Source organism: Anas acuta, chromosome 24 (assembly GCF_963932015.1).
Source record: "Anas acuta chromosome 24, bAnaAcu1.1, whole genome shotgun sequence".
NCBI lineage: Eukaryota > Metazoa > Chordata > Aves > Anseriformes > Anatidae > Anas > Anas acuta.
This window is the reverse complement of record NC_089002.1, coordinates 1,709,836-1,722,639: the sequence shown is the minus strand read 5'-3', so window position 1 is coordinate 1,722,639 and position 12,804 is coordinate 1,709,836. Positions and strand designations below refer to the sequence as shown.

Here is a 12,804-nt window from a genome sequence, read left to right as displayed (position 1 = left end):
GCGTGACAAGGGCAGGGCACGAGGGAGCACAGCAGGAAGAATCGGCTTTTTGTGTTTTCCAGGGCACAAACAAGCCTGGGAGGAGTGCTGTGGGGTCCAGCGCGGGACAGCGCGGCAGCGGGGCTGAGCTCACACGAGGGGCTGGGGGGTGTTGGTTTCTTCCACCCCCATGGGCCGGTACCAGCCCCGGTTTCGCTCCCGGGGCAGTTTTATGAGCACATCACATAGGACAGTAGCTGGACGAGGGATGTTCCCCTGCCACTGCCCAGGCTCGTTTTGGGGGCCGGGGCAGCAGCTCGGGGGCTCGGTGGGCAGAGCCAGAGCCAGGCACGGCTGCAGGAAGCGCCCTGCGGGACGAAGTCCACAGCTCCCCACATCTGTTCTGCCGCCTGCAGGGCCGGGCCGATCCCACTGATCCCGCTGGCTGCTGTGCCACAAGGAGGGGGCTCAGCTCTGAGCACTGGCATTATCCCAGCACTGCTCTTCCAGAGCTTCCCTTCCTGCGTCTGTTTGGCAGGAGCAAAAGAGGGAAAAAATGAGCAGGACCGGCCTTTTCCCCTCCGCAATGGGCTGAGGCTGGCTGCTGGGCCATGGGCAGCAGCAGGTGGCTGCGTGTGGCTTTGTGGGGCAGCAGGGACACGCAGAGTCCCCGCTGCTGAGCTGAGCAGAAAGCCAGTGCTTTCAGCCCAACGTAGCGCTGGAAGCAGCCCCGTGCCAGGGCACTCCCCCCGGCAGCAGCTGTTTCTCCCGCAGCAGACAACGCCGTTTTGTTCGGGATGAGGCTGTGACCTCGTGGAGCAGGGCAGAGCGAGCAGCCCCACAGGACCGGGCTGCCCTCCCCGGGTACCAGGCACAGGGCAGAGCCCGAGGCTGCGCAGTCCTGCGCTGAGCCCCGCTTACTGCCACGCCTGTACCAGCCTCCGGTTCTGAGATGTTGTTTCGAGGATAAGGACAGAGATGGCTGCAGGAGATAACCAGAAACAAGAGCAATACGCCCCGTTAAGTGGGTGAGCAGTCTGCCAGCCCGCTCTCCAAACGAAGTGGTGTCTGCCCCATTTAACAGGCAGGGGTTGTCCCATTAACCCAGATCCATCCCACCCCGGCTCTGTTACTGTTCCGGGCATTTCCAGCCTCCCACCAGGAGGAAACACAAACGCCCTCCGTTGTGGATTTCCTCCCTGGGTCAGAGCCCAGCTCCGCATCCTCCACGAGAGGGAGACCTGTGACCGGCGCAGGGCGAGCGCCGCATGCTGCAGGGACAGGGACAGCGCAGCCCCTGCCCCGCACCGGCTGCAGCGTGTCCTCATCCTCACCCACCCCCCGTGGCCGTTCTGAGCGCCCCCCTGTTAAAAGGAACCCAGGGTAGAGTAACAAAATGATTTATTATCATTTCCTCTTATTGTAGAGATCAGTTATGTACAGAAACTGTAAAAAAAAACCCCAAGAGCCTTCTGAGGAGAGCAATTACAGATGCTGCTGGAAATAAAATCACAGGTACTGGAAGGAACTGAGAGTCGGTTCTTTGATCGGGGGAATGAGCCTTTGAGGGAGTCTCTCTCTCCCTTTCAAATATCCTTGATGACCTCTTCAAGCTCCTCTTTCGTGTACATGTGGAACTTCATCCCAGGCTCCACAGTGGCAAGCTGAAAGAGAAGGAGCAAGGGGTTAAGTGTGCCTGCATATGTGAAGTGACAGCATGGGGCAGGGAACAGAGAGAAGCCCCAGCAGACAGAACAGCTGTTCCTTCTCGGCGGCCTGATCTGCCAGCCCAGCAAGATCATTCCACCCCGTAACATGCTCTTTGATTCCCTAAAATAGCCGCCTGCTGCAGAAATAGCTTTTAATTGACTCAGTCTCCTCATAGTAGCAGCAGCAGGGAACATCTATTGGGAACACTCAGGCCCTGCTTCTGCTTGCTGTGGAAAAAAGACCCCGTTAACACGAGCTCTGCATCAAACACTGCTTGCGAGAGGGGTTCCTCGCGCTGCACCTCAGCCCACCCCTGCAGCCTCTTCTCCTCCAGCAACCAAGGGTACAAATCCTGGCCCATTACTGGCTTTAAGGGGACAGAGGCAGCAAAATACTCTTAAGGGGAATGAAGATTTGCTCTGCAGAACTGAGGCAAACTGCCTGTTGATCACTAAACACCACCAGTAAGCAAGCTGTCACCAGGATGCACCTTGCAACTGCCTGGTGCCCTACCAAGAGGGCCAAACACTGCCAGGACAACGTCTTACAAGGCACAGCCCAAGGGACGGAACAGGGGACAACACAGTGCCCTGCCACCGTGCCAGGAACAGCGTGAGGCAGCGTCCAGGGCAGACAGCTGAGACATTTCACAGGGCAAGCACCAGAACAAGAGATACTTGAAGAATTGTGAGACTGCCAGAGGAATGCAAGTGGGACTTTTGTTTGCACCTAGCTCACGGCGCAGAAGCCCAAGGCGCAGGCAGCTGCTGCAGGCGGGCGAGCCAAGAAGCTGCAGGAGCTCCGGGGATGCTCCAGAGCTCGCTCGCAGATGCCCCCGGCTGTTGCAGGAAGCACGGCCAAACGCACAACAAGCACCAGTAGAGTCAGATCATGCTCCCCTTTTATTGCCCAAATAGCCTAACTTTTATAGTGAACTTAACAGGGGCGGACAGTGTTTCACACAAGATTATTGGTCAAAAGCACTCAGACAAACAGCTATAAGAAAACAACCCCACCTGCAAGAAAACAACCCAACAACCCCTTGTGATTAGCAGTCACGTAGACCCTGTCCTTGAAGCCAGCTGCTGGTAACAATATTTTTCTAAATTCCTCAATTGGGCGATGTGGGAACACTGTCATGGGAACTTCTCAGAGTTGCCCTGGTAGCTTGGTTTGCTCAGCTCCAGCAAGCCATAGGATTTTTGCTGTTTCACAAAATCCTTCAACACCCAGCACCGCGCCCGCATCTGCGCTGCTGAGGGATCTGCGTGCGTAGCTGCAGTGAGCATGGCTCAGGGGGTCCTGGCGTGTCCCACAGCCCCTCCTGGATTGCGAGGTCACCCTACGAACAGCACAGGTAGAGGGAGGGCAGGCGCCTGCCTTCACCAAGGAGGAACAGCCTGCACGCTCCGGGTGAGACCCCTGCGCAGCCCAGGTTTCAGCAGGTGTTCTCAGACACATCGGGTGCTCCTACAAGCACCTCGAGCCATTGCTGCGTGTGCTGACACCGGCCCTGATGGACCCAACAGCCTTGAACACGCGTGTTTGCACCCTGCTACCCACACCAGGACACACAGACGCCGCTCAGCTTCTCCATGTCCGCTCGAGCCTGCACCTCACTGCCCGCACACCAAAACTTTACTTAACTATTGCCTTACAGGCTTCACAGGTGAGTAATTAATTTAAAAAGCATAACATTGTTTACAGTTCCTGAACGTGGCTGCCAATGGATTTAACTGTTCCATGACCACACTCCCCCTCCCCTTCCCTTTGCTGCTAGGTGGAAAAAAAAACAAAAAAAAAAACGCACAAGAAAGAGAAGTGACTTGAGCAAATGAAGTGAAGCACCACATACTTCTGCAAAAGCTAGAAAGCAAAGCAGTAACTTCAGGTGAAAGATTTTCATCCAGAAGGGTGACTTGAGTCAATAGTGACCTTTTAATCCTCAGCACATTCCTCTCGTACTTAACCCCGATATGATTCCTCAATACGTTCAGCGCTTTGCCAAGCACAGTTAAGCCCTGTCAAACGGGGACATGACATAAGGATACTGTACATGCTAAATTCCTTTGCACTGTACTGCGGATCTTGCAGAAGAGCCCTGAATCTGATCAGGAGAGAACTGATCTGCCCATGATGGGAGCGCAGCTGGGGAAGCAGATTTCGGGTGGCTGTCATCGTTTCTGGAGAGAGCATCAAAGTTTCCAGCATGCTGCTCCCTGCCTGCGGGCCCCTTTCCCTTCAAAGGAAGCCAGTTATGATGTCAGAGGGGTCCCCAGCAGGAATATTTGGTAAAAACAATGGGGTGCACACTGTCAGGGTCTTTGGGAAATGGGTTCCCAGTGCTCAGAGGAAAGGAAGGGGAGAACAGCAGGAGAAGAGCAGCTTGAGTCAGAACGACATAATCTGAAAAGGTCTAGTGTCTCATAACCTGCCAGAAATAGAAGCAAACTCTATATGCCAGCCTTGCTCATCATCTGTCCATTATCACTAACAAACTGGAAGGTTTCGTTTGTTTGGTTTACCTTTACTACCTAAGGAGAACCGTCACAGCCCAACAATCAAGGTTTGAGGGGACAGGTACAACTGCTCCCATGGTGATCTCCGAGAGCTGCGCGCCTGGATCAGGCTGAGCTCTGCGAGCCTCGCAGGCAAGAGCTGGAGGTTAGCGAAGCAAACTCATTGCTGGAGGCTTCACCTCTTTGGTCCTTCTGTCCGACAGATTTTTGGCACCCATCCAGGACTGAATATAGCAAGTCCAGAAGCTGTATAATTTTCATTCCTTCTAATATTACAAGTACCAGGGAAAAAAAGAATGGCTAAACCCAGGGGAAGAAAAAGCAATCCTGCTGGCACGACAGGTTCACGCTGGCTGCCTGCCTGCATACGGTCGGGGGGGCTCCACTCCCACCCAGCCCCAGCCCAGGGAGAATTGCTTGCACCAGCACCCCGCTCAAGCCAGGCAAATGCACCTGGCTGCACACATCCAGAAACCAAAGAAAGCTCCAAAAGCTTTCCAGTGCACTCTACAACATACTACAACGAGCAGTTTCAAATCACAAGACCATCCGCAGCCAGCCAGCCACTGGCTTGGAGAGTCCTGAGCTACTCCGCCTGCCAAGCCCTTGCTCTACAAGCGCAGGCAGCCCTCCTCTCCAGCAGCCAAGCAGACAGCTTTCTTACCCGGGTGTTTAAAACACAGCACGCTACTGACACACCTGCTGTGCAGCCGGTGGGATTTGCACCAAGGAAGCCCGGGCCACATGCAGCACAGACTAATTTACGTCGCAAGCCACAAGTGCGTGCTGGTAACAGTCATAGTTACCTCAATGTTGGTTGCATTCAGTTTCTCCTCCATAACTTGTTTCAGGATGACAAGGGAAGATTTGATTGCTTCTTTCAGCGTCATTGACTGTAAAACAAATCACTCATTAGTTGCATTGTTGATGCTCAAGCAAGCACTCGTACTGTCGCTACCCCTTTGACTTCAGAAGTGCGCTGCTCTCTCCCTGCTCTTTTTCTCAAATCCTTTAAGCTGTCACTGACAGCAAACTTAAAAGCTTATCAAATTATCTACAGTATCAACAAGAGATCAAAGCGCACTGTTCAGGCAGGACAGCGGCAATTGCGATGATGGCGACTTTCTGTTTCTGTATAACTTTTTATAAAGCTTAAGAACTGTTAATCTGGGCACACAAACCTTGCTGTCGGGACCAGGGCACGGGGGCCCGCTTCCCTTCACCAGTTACTGTCTGTCAAGCAGCTCCCCCCCAAGCTCCACTGGAAGCTCTGAAAAGCTGGACTCTTGGCAGAAGTCTTCATGCTTTAGCATTGCAAATCCCTGCGTGAGGGGAACTAGAGCCTGCCGGCTGCGCGGTGTTCAGAGGGATGATAGCTGTGCTTGCAATAACCCTGCACTTGGGAGATGGTGAACAAGCCACGGAGCCCAGAACTCTGGCAATTCTGCTACTTAATAAATTAGATTATTGAGTCTTCGGCTGGAAGTCTTCAAGGCAATCAACTGCATCAATTACACTTTTCATTACAGTATTTGATTTCCTCTGACACAGAGCAGGCAGCCCCCCGTCACGGAGGGAAGGAATGTTTTACTGCTTATCCAACAGGACAAGGACTCGCAGTACAAAGCCATCAACTTCAGTGGCTCAACAGATCTGCAAGCCTAGCGAAACAACTCTTGCTTTACTTCCCTATGCTTTGGGCTGCATCTATACCGAGCCCTGCTGCTGACTGGCCATGCTCATGCAGCAGCTCTTTTATTTATAGAGAACTTCCCGACATGGACTCAATTATCACCCGCTGGAGGCAGAAACCAGCATCTCGGGCTCTGGGCTCGTGTTCCACGAAGTTGCCTCAGCAGCCACAGCCTGGAGAGAAGCTGCTGGTTGTAGCACTCCTCACCGCAGAGATCCTTCCCCAGCAGCTCCCCGGCTGACATCCAATCACCGGATCAGCTGCCAAGGACCGAGCCCAACCCTGCCAGGCTCACGCACCTCCTCCAGAGCACTCGAGTCTCGCGAATCACTCATCAGTAAGGAAACGAGTGGATCCTTGTGAGTCACGAGCTACTTCTAACTTGTGCGACGCCAACCCAGCCCGGCCTTTTACCTTATGGTAAACCTCCTGCAGAGAGCTCTGCGCGCCTTCCGAGGCGGACCCGATTGCTCTGGCGTCGCACTGAACAAACGTCCCCGAGGGGTCCATGTGAAACCTGCCGGGAACACAGGTGACAGTGAACAGAGGTGCACCCTGCCCCGCGCTGCAGCATCACGAGGGCTTCTCCTCCGCCAGGCCCACAGCCTCCCCGCAGAGTGCTCAGCACTGCACAAAGCTGGGGAGGAGCAAGGCCCCTGCAGGAGCAGCAGCTTGTCTGCCAGCGTGTGGCTGAGCTCACAGCAGCCGCTCACTGCGCCTGGCCTCAGGGGCTGCTGCACCAACGCAGCTGCAGGTTGCTCCTCCAGGCACCCAGAGGAGGCTTGAGGAGTGTCCAGGGGTCTCCTGCAGCCCCCCAGGGGGCTGGTAAGCTCGGAGGGAGCTGTGCGCTCCTGACACTGCCCTCCATGCTCATAGCAGAGTATTTTTTGCCTTTTAAGAAAATCAGCAAGTTTTCACTACTGCTCTCGGGAGGGAGACTTTTTTGGGCTGGCTCTGCAGAGCCAATCCCACCTCCAGTGGAGGCTGTGTTTCAAGCACACGAGTTCAGGTTACAAGCACTCCACCTCCCCAAGGAATGTTACAGCAGGCTGCAGATATTATGTTACCGGTGGCTCTGCTAGTCCTTTAGGGAAAGGTAAGAATAAACTCAGGACAAGGAGAGCTTTAACACCTCCCTCCTGCACGGGAAGCCACATACAGAAAAGCAAAGATTCGCTGTAGACACAGCACACTCTTCAACCCTGAAGGAGCAGGCTGTGCTCACACTGCTGTAAGCCTTGTTTTGAAAGGCAGGCTTAAAAGCATTAACAAACACGTCAGGTACACAATGGGATAAACCCCAAGGGTTTAGCTTATAAAAAACCACAGAATCAAGTCATTAAAGAGCCCTGGAAAGATTCAGTTTGAGGTTTTCCTCTCTTCCCAAAGCTGGCCTAGATCAGAGAGCTGAACTTACAGCTGGGGTCCCTTCTCATCAACTCCTCCAAAGAGCAGCGCGACACCAAACGGGCGAGACTGCAACAGAAAGCAGCCAACAGGTTAGGCAAGGCTGATGGCAAAGTCAGAGGAGAGGCAAGAGCAGGCTCGTGGAGCACCCCCAGCCCTGCCACTACACACCATCGCGCCGGGGTCTGCGTCCTCCTCTCCAAACTGCAGCGCCAGGTTGGAGACGGCCTGCGTCACGCTCTCCACTGTCATGGTTTCATTGTAGGTGAACCAGTGATTCTGCAGAAAACATAAGGATTAGAGTTACGGCCTTGTTCCCCTAAAATGACCATCCTGGATCACTCGCAGTGGTCCATAGCAACGCCCCGCGTAGCCACAAAGACAGCTTTGCCCAGCCGCTCCTGGCAGGCGGTGGCACGCGGGGTGCTGCATGTTGAGCCTCGAGATGGGAGCACCAAAAGGAGCCGTTGGTGCAGGACACGCTGAGAAGCTCAGGATGAATCCCACAGAAAAGCTGCGGCCATCGGGGCCTTGGGATCCCAAGGAGGAAGATGCAAGGCCAGGGCACTCTGTCCCCATGCTTCCAGGGCCGGTTCCCGAATGGGTGGGGTGATCCAGCTCTGCAGACACAGGAGCAGTGCTGGCACACAGGAAAGCCCCCCCGGGATAAGTTTTTAAATACAGAGCAGTGCTTTGTACCAGGACCTGAGTACCTGAAGTACATAGGAATTTTAAGGGTCCAAAATTACAACCGAGCCAATCTTCTGACAAAGTGAAGCCTGACACACACGTCACCACACACTCAGTGGCAGGCGCTGTCAGCGTTAAGAGGCTACATGGGCACTGGACAACACGCCCTAAGATCCCCACCAAACATTCAACACCAGAAAGGAAAATATGCAGCGTGGGAGACTCCGCCTGGTTGTTCTGCAAGAGCCCCATGTGGGAAGCCAGGCTCCCCACAGGCCCCCCACCCCACACCGGTTCCTTTGCTGCAACGACCTTCCCACGGCAGACGCCCCGGAGACCAACGCTGGTGTTTTGAGCAGAGAAACATCAAGTCTTACCTGCGTCTCCACTCTTGCTTTATCAATTAAAGTCTTTGCATCAGCTATTAAGCCACTCATGGCACACCCTGGAAGCAGAGGGAAACCAGGTGTCAGCTCAGCACCGATCTGCACGGCGCTCTGCCCCAGACTTCCCACAGCCCGCAGGTCCCTGTGTGGGGGCGTCCCGAGACGCAGCAGCTCACCAGGGAGCGAGGAGCAGGGGATGGACGCGCAGCCGAGGGGCAGGCACATGGCTGGCTGCTCCCAGGCACGCCTCCCACCCACCCCAGGTCTGGATCAGCTCGAGGGGACACATTCGAGGCCTTCCCAGAGAAGCCAACAGCCCGCGGGAAGGGGAACGCGTTGGGCCCTGCTGTGGGGAGGGCTGGCTCGCTCCGCGCTGGGGGTTTTGGAGCAGCTCTTTGGGGAGCCCGCAGCACGGAGCTGCTCCCTGCTCTGAGGAAGGCACCTCGCAGGCACACAGGAGGAGAAAATCAGACTCTGCAAGGGCTCCTAGGCTGCCACAGCCCAGATCATCGGCAACACAGGTATTTTGGAGGTCTCCCGCTCCTCAAGTGACATATTTGGTAATGAGAACTTGGTGGGCCCCGTCAGGGTGCAGAAGGCTGCTGCAAGCAGAGGTCCGGGCATTGGTGCTCCAAGGGAACCTGGCCCAGAGTCAAGCCTTTACATTGCAGCAATTCCCTGCCCTCCCGGAGCTAATTTTGGGATGAGCCTTCACGAGGGAGGTCATGGAAGGCGGGGGGCAGGGGTGCCTCAGCTGCCTCTTCCTGCTCCCGTAGCTATGTCCTGCTGGCCTGCAGCCTGGAAAACCAGTGACCAGGCCCTGCTGCTCGCCGTGAGGGGTGAGAGTTCCCACTTGGCTCGGCAGAGCTGCCTGCAGGAAAGGCCAGGCCTGAAATGCAGCTTCTGAAACTCGCAGGGGACAGCTTTACTACGTACACGCCCACAAAACTTGAGGGACACGCCCAGGGGCAGCAGACGCGTGCTTCTCCTTTCTCCTTACCTATGTGGGAATCTATTTCTACGATCTTCTCGATGCTGCTGGGCTCCATGAGCGGGGAGGTGATCCTCTTCTCCACAGCCAGGCAAACGCCCTCCGAGGTCTGGATCCCGATGGCCGTGGAGCCAAGCTGCAAACAAGCACAGTTACAGCGCCGCACCCAACGCAGGGTAGCCACGACAGAGCATCAACACCACGGTGCAATGCTAATCCCACTTTATGCTACTTGTAGGGACATTGTTTTGGGGCCAGACACATCATGGAGACAGAAAAGCAGTGTGCAAAACTGTCTAGCCCTGCACACCAAACTGGAAGTGCTACAGCTCAAACTGGGGAGCTGGAAGGGCAAAGCCCGTGCTACTTCCTGCTGATCAGCTCCTCAGGACCAGCAGCATTCGGGCAAATAATTCCATCTCTTCCCTGAGCAACGTCAATTTTTACAGCTTAAAGCCTTACGATCAGAAAAGGCCGTGTGAACCTGGCTCTGCAAGGCAGACAGAAAATGCTGACATGAGACATGGAGCTCACAGAACGGCCTTCAGTGCTGACAGTACCTGGCTGCTGGCTCAGGCGCTGTTCTTTCAGTTAGCTCCTTTTCTCCTCAATGCCTTTTGTCCGTGAAATTTACCGTGAATGAGAGTGAACTGCACACACACCACGCTCCAGGTAGAGGTCAGCCACCTGCAGGTGTTTCCCCCGCTGTGCAGGTGGTGCAGACACCCAGGGCAGCCACGAGCGCCTCGGGGCTCAGTCACACTGTGAGCTCTGGGCCTTACCGGTGTGACTATGGGATGTCATGTAGAGGGGCTTGCTCAGGAATGCTCAGCTCAGAGCCCCTGGGGGAATTTGAGCAGTGAGCGTGTCCAGGTCTGTAACCACGGCACTGCCAGAGGCAGGCAGGAGTCTCCCCGCCGCAGTGCTCGTGGGTTTAGGCATCACCCAACAGCTCCTGTCCTCTAAGTGTGTGCCTGCCACAGCTGGGCACCAACCCCAAGTGAAAAAAGGACACCTGCTGTTATTCCAGGAGTATTTTTGTCCATGAAGCCACTGCCTGTGAACAACAACTCATCCCACACCCCCAGAGCGCAGGCACCACACGTAACACGTCACAGGAGCCACCGAGCTGAAACAATTGTGTTTGCAGCTTATCAGCTCATCTGGGAACCAGCAAAGTCTAAAAGCTTCCAGACGCTTTCTACTCTGCCAGAAGTATTTGCAGTTACAAAACATGCCGTGACGACTGGCGTGCACTCCAGAGTTCTGACCTCCTGGTGCCTTAATAAACACGAATTACTTTTTGCCTCCTCGTTTAAAGGATGCTTTACCGAACTAAAGCAGCAGAGGGAAGACAAAGCTAGCAGACCCCACCACACACTCCCCCTTCCCCCCAGTTCACACAGAGGGCTGCTGACAGCTTCTCAGCTTCATCACCCCACCAGTTCTCCCCGAGTTTAATCATGCTCCCAACCTCCACCCCAACTCTCAGGAACAAGGACATCCATCTGGCCCGAGGAGGCCGTGCGGTTCTGCAGCCATGCGTTAGTTTGCCCACAAGCACGCTGCCTCTTGCCTTTGCTGAGAAGTTCACACTCCACCTGAGCAAACCACGAACCACTCTGAGCCCCGACAGCAGCAAGCTACGAACATGAAAGGCAGCCCACCCAGAGAAGGGCTGCCACTTGGTTGCTGCTGTTTAAAAGTGATTCCACAATCGTAAAGCACATGGACCACAACGCAAAGCTCCACTGGCTGAGGGTGGCAAAGAGAGAGCAGAGCGCTCCTCTGCTGTGTGAGGAGCGTTTAGGAACATCACAGGTGCCAGCTTGCACAGTTGGAGTCACAGCATGCGAGCACTCGGCACCTCTCGCTTCAGCGCTAGCTTTTAGCGGTTTGATTTGGGGATTAGCAACTTGGGACTGAGTTTGCTTGGTGAGTAAATCACTGGCGAGGAGGCAGAGGGAAGCACGGCCCAGCCCCTCCGGGCTGCCGATGCTTCAAGGAGCACAAAACAGCAGCTCCTGAGGAGCTGCAGGAGGCGCAGCTGGATGGAAGGGACTGAATGAACCCTGGCACTGCTCCTGCTCTCCAGACTGCACATAAAAGGCCAGGGAAGAGCTGCCAGCAGCCACAGGCAACAACAGCACCTATTGGGAAAGCAGCGTCCTCCTGGTCCTGCTCAGTGTTGCGTTGCCCTGGGAAGCCGGCCAAACCCTGCTTCTCTGCAGAGCAAAACCAAAGGAAAGAACCCGCCCGGCTTCCTTCTGGGCAGAGCCGCTTCGGAAGAGCCCTGAACAGCGCAGGGGGGCAGCCAGGAGAGCAGACGGTACCTTGATGGCCTCGATGGCATACTCCACTTGGAAGAGCCTCCCTTCCGGAGAAAAAGTGTTCACCCCCCTGCAAGAGAAACATCAGAGACGGTGTAAAAAGCAGAACACGGGACCTGCCCCGGGCCGGGGGCTCTGCCTCACAGCACACCCTGGGCACCCCCACGCCCCTGCCCCCCGCTCTGACCGAGCGCTGCTCCCCGGGCCTGCGCCGGGCAGAACGCGGGGGAGCGGCCTCGGGTCGGGCCAGGGGAGGCTCCGATGCGGAGCGAGCGCCCGGTGCTGCTCGGACGGGGCGGGAGGCGCCGGGGCGGGGGGCGCCGGGCCCGGGGGTGCTCGGGGCTGGGCCCGGTGCTCGGGGACGGGGCTGTGGGGGCGGGGGGCGGCCGCTCCCCGGGGGCTCCCCCGGCCCCGCCGCCCCCAGGGCCCTGCCAGGAGCCCCCGGGCCCGGCGGCGCCCCGCGGGCAGGGCCGGCCGCAGGCCGCTGACTCAGCCGCAGGCCGCGGGGCCGGGCGGGGCGCGGCGGGGCCGGGCGGGCACTCACCGGTCGTACTCGGAGCGCGTCAGGAACATGGCGGCGGGGGGAGGGGGGGAGGCGGCGGCGGGGCGGGGGCGCGGAGCCGGGGCCGGAGCGCGGCGGAGGCGGGAGCCGCAGTGCCCGAGCCGGTCCTGCCGTCACTTCCGGCCAAGCTGCTCCGCGGCGCGCATGCGCGGTCCCGTCCCGCTCGCGCGACTTCCGCCCGCGCCTCAAGGCCATTGGGCCGCCACGGGGGAAGCGCAGCCAATAGGGAGAGGGGGAGGGCGGGCTCAGGGAGACAGGGAGGGGAGGGGAAGGGGAGGAGCGGGGCCGAGCGGGGATTGGCTGAGGGGAGGGAGGGGGCGGGGCCGAGCCGGGGGGAGGAGCCCGGGGGCACCCAGAGGGAGGGGGCGGGGCCACGGCTCGGGGCGGGGCCAGAGCGGGAAGGGGGCGGGGCCAAACGGACAGGGGGCGGGGCCAAGGGGCTGGGGGCGGGGCCAAACGCGCTGGGGGCGGGGCCGGGGGGCGCGGCGGGGGGCGCGGGGCCGGGGGGGGGGCGGGGAGGCGGGGGGCGGCCCCAGG

General features: G+C 57.3%; 1 protein-coding gene across 1 annotated transcript; it reads right to left on the bottom strand.

Moving 5' to 3' along the window:
• Window positions 1-1,363: 1,363 nt before the first annotated feature.
• PSMA5 (proteasome 20S subunit alpha 5) lies at window positions 1,364-12,407 on the bottom strand. The gene is made up of 9 exons (XM_068659625.1): window positions 12,250-12,407; window positions 11,709-11,775; window positions 9,385-9,511; window positions 8,376-8,443; window positions 7,480-7,587; window positions 7,319-7,377; window positions 6,316-6,418; window positions 5,015-5,101; window positions 1,364-1,643 (listed from the first exon to the last, which is right to left on the bottom strand). Exons 1-9 carry the CDS (start codon window positions 12,276-12,278, stop codon window positions 1,566-1,568), a joined length of 726 nt encoding a protein of 241 aa, XP_068515726.1. The 5' UTR covers window positions 12,279-12,407; the 3' UTR covers window positions 1,364-1,565.
• Between the last annotated feature and the right edge of the window lie 397 nt (window positions 12,408-12,804).

Excerpts from the sequence above, each read along its gene's own strand:
- PSMA5 (XM_068659625.1), bottom strand. The coding sequence starts at position 12,278 with ATGTTCCTGACGCGCTCCGAGTACGACCG. Across the intron at positions 9,512-11,708 it reads ATGCCATCGAGGCCATCAAG|CTTGGCTCCACGGCCATCGG; the intron begins GTACCGTCTGCT and ends GCTTGTTTGCAG. Across the intron at positions 5,102-6,315 it reads TGCAGGAGGTTTACCATAAG|TCAATGACGCTGAAAGAAGC; the intron begins GTAAAAGGCCGG and ends TTTGTTTTACAG.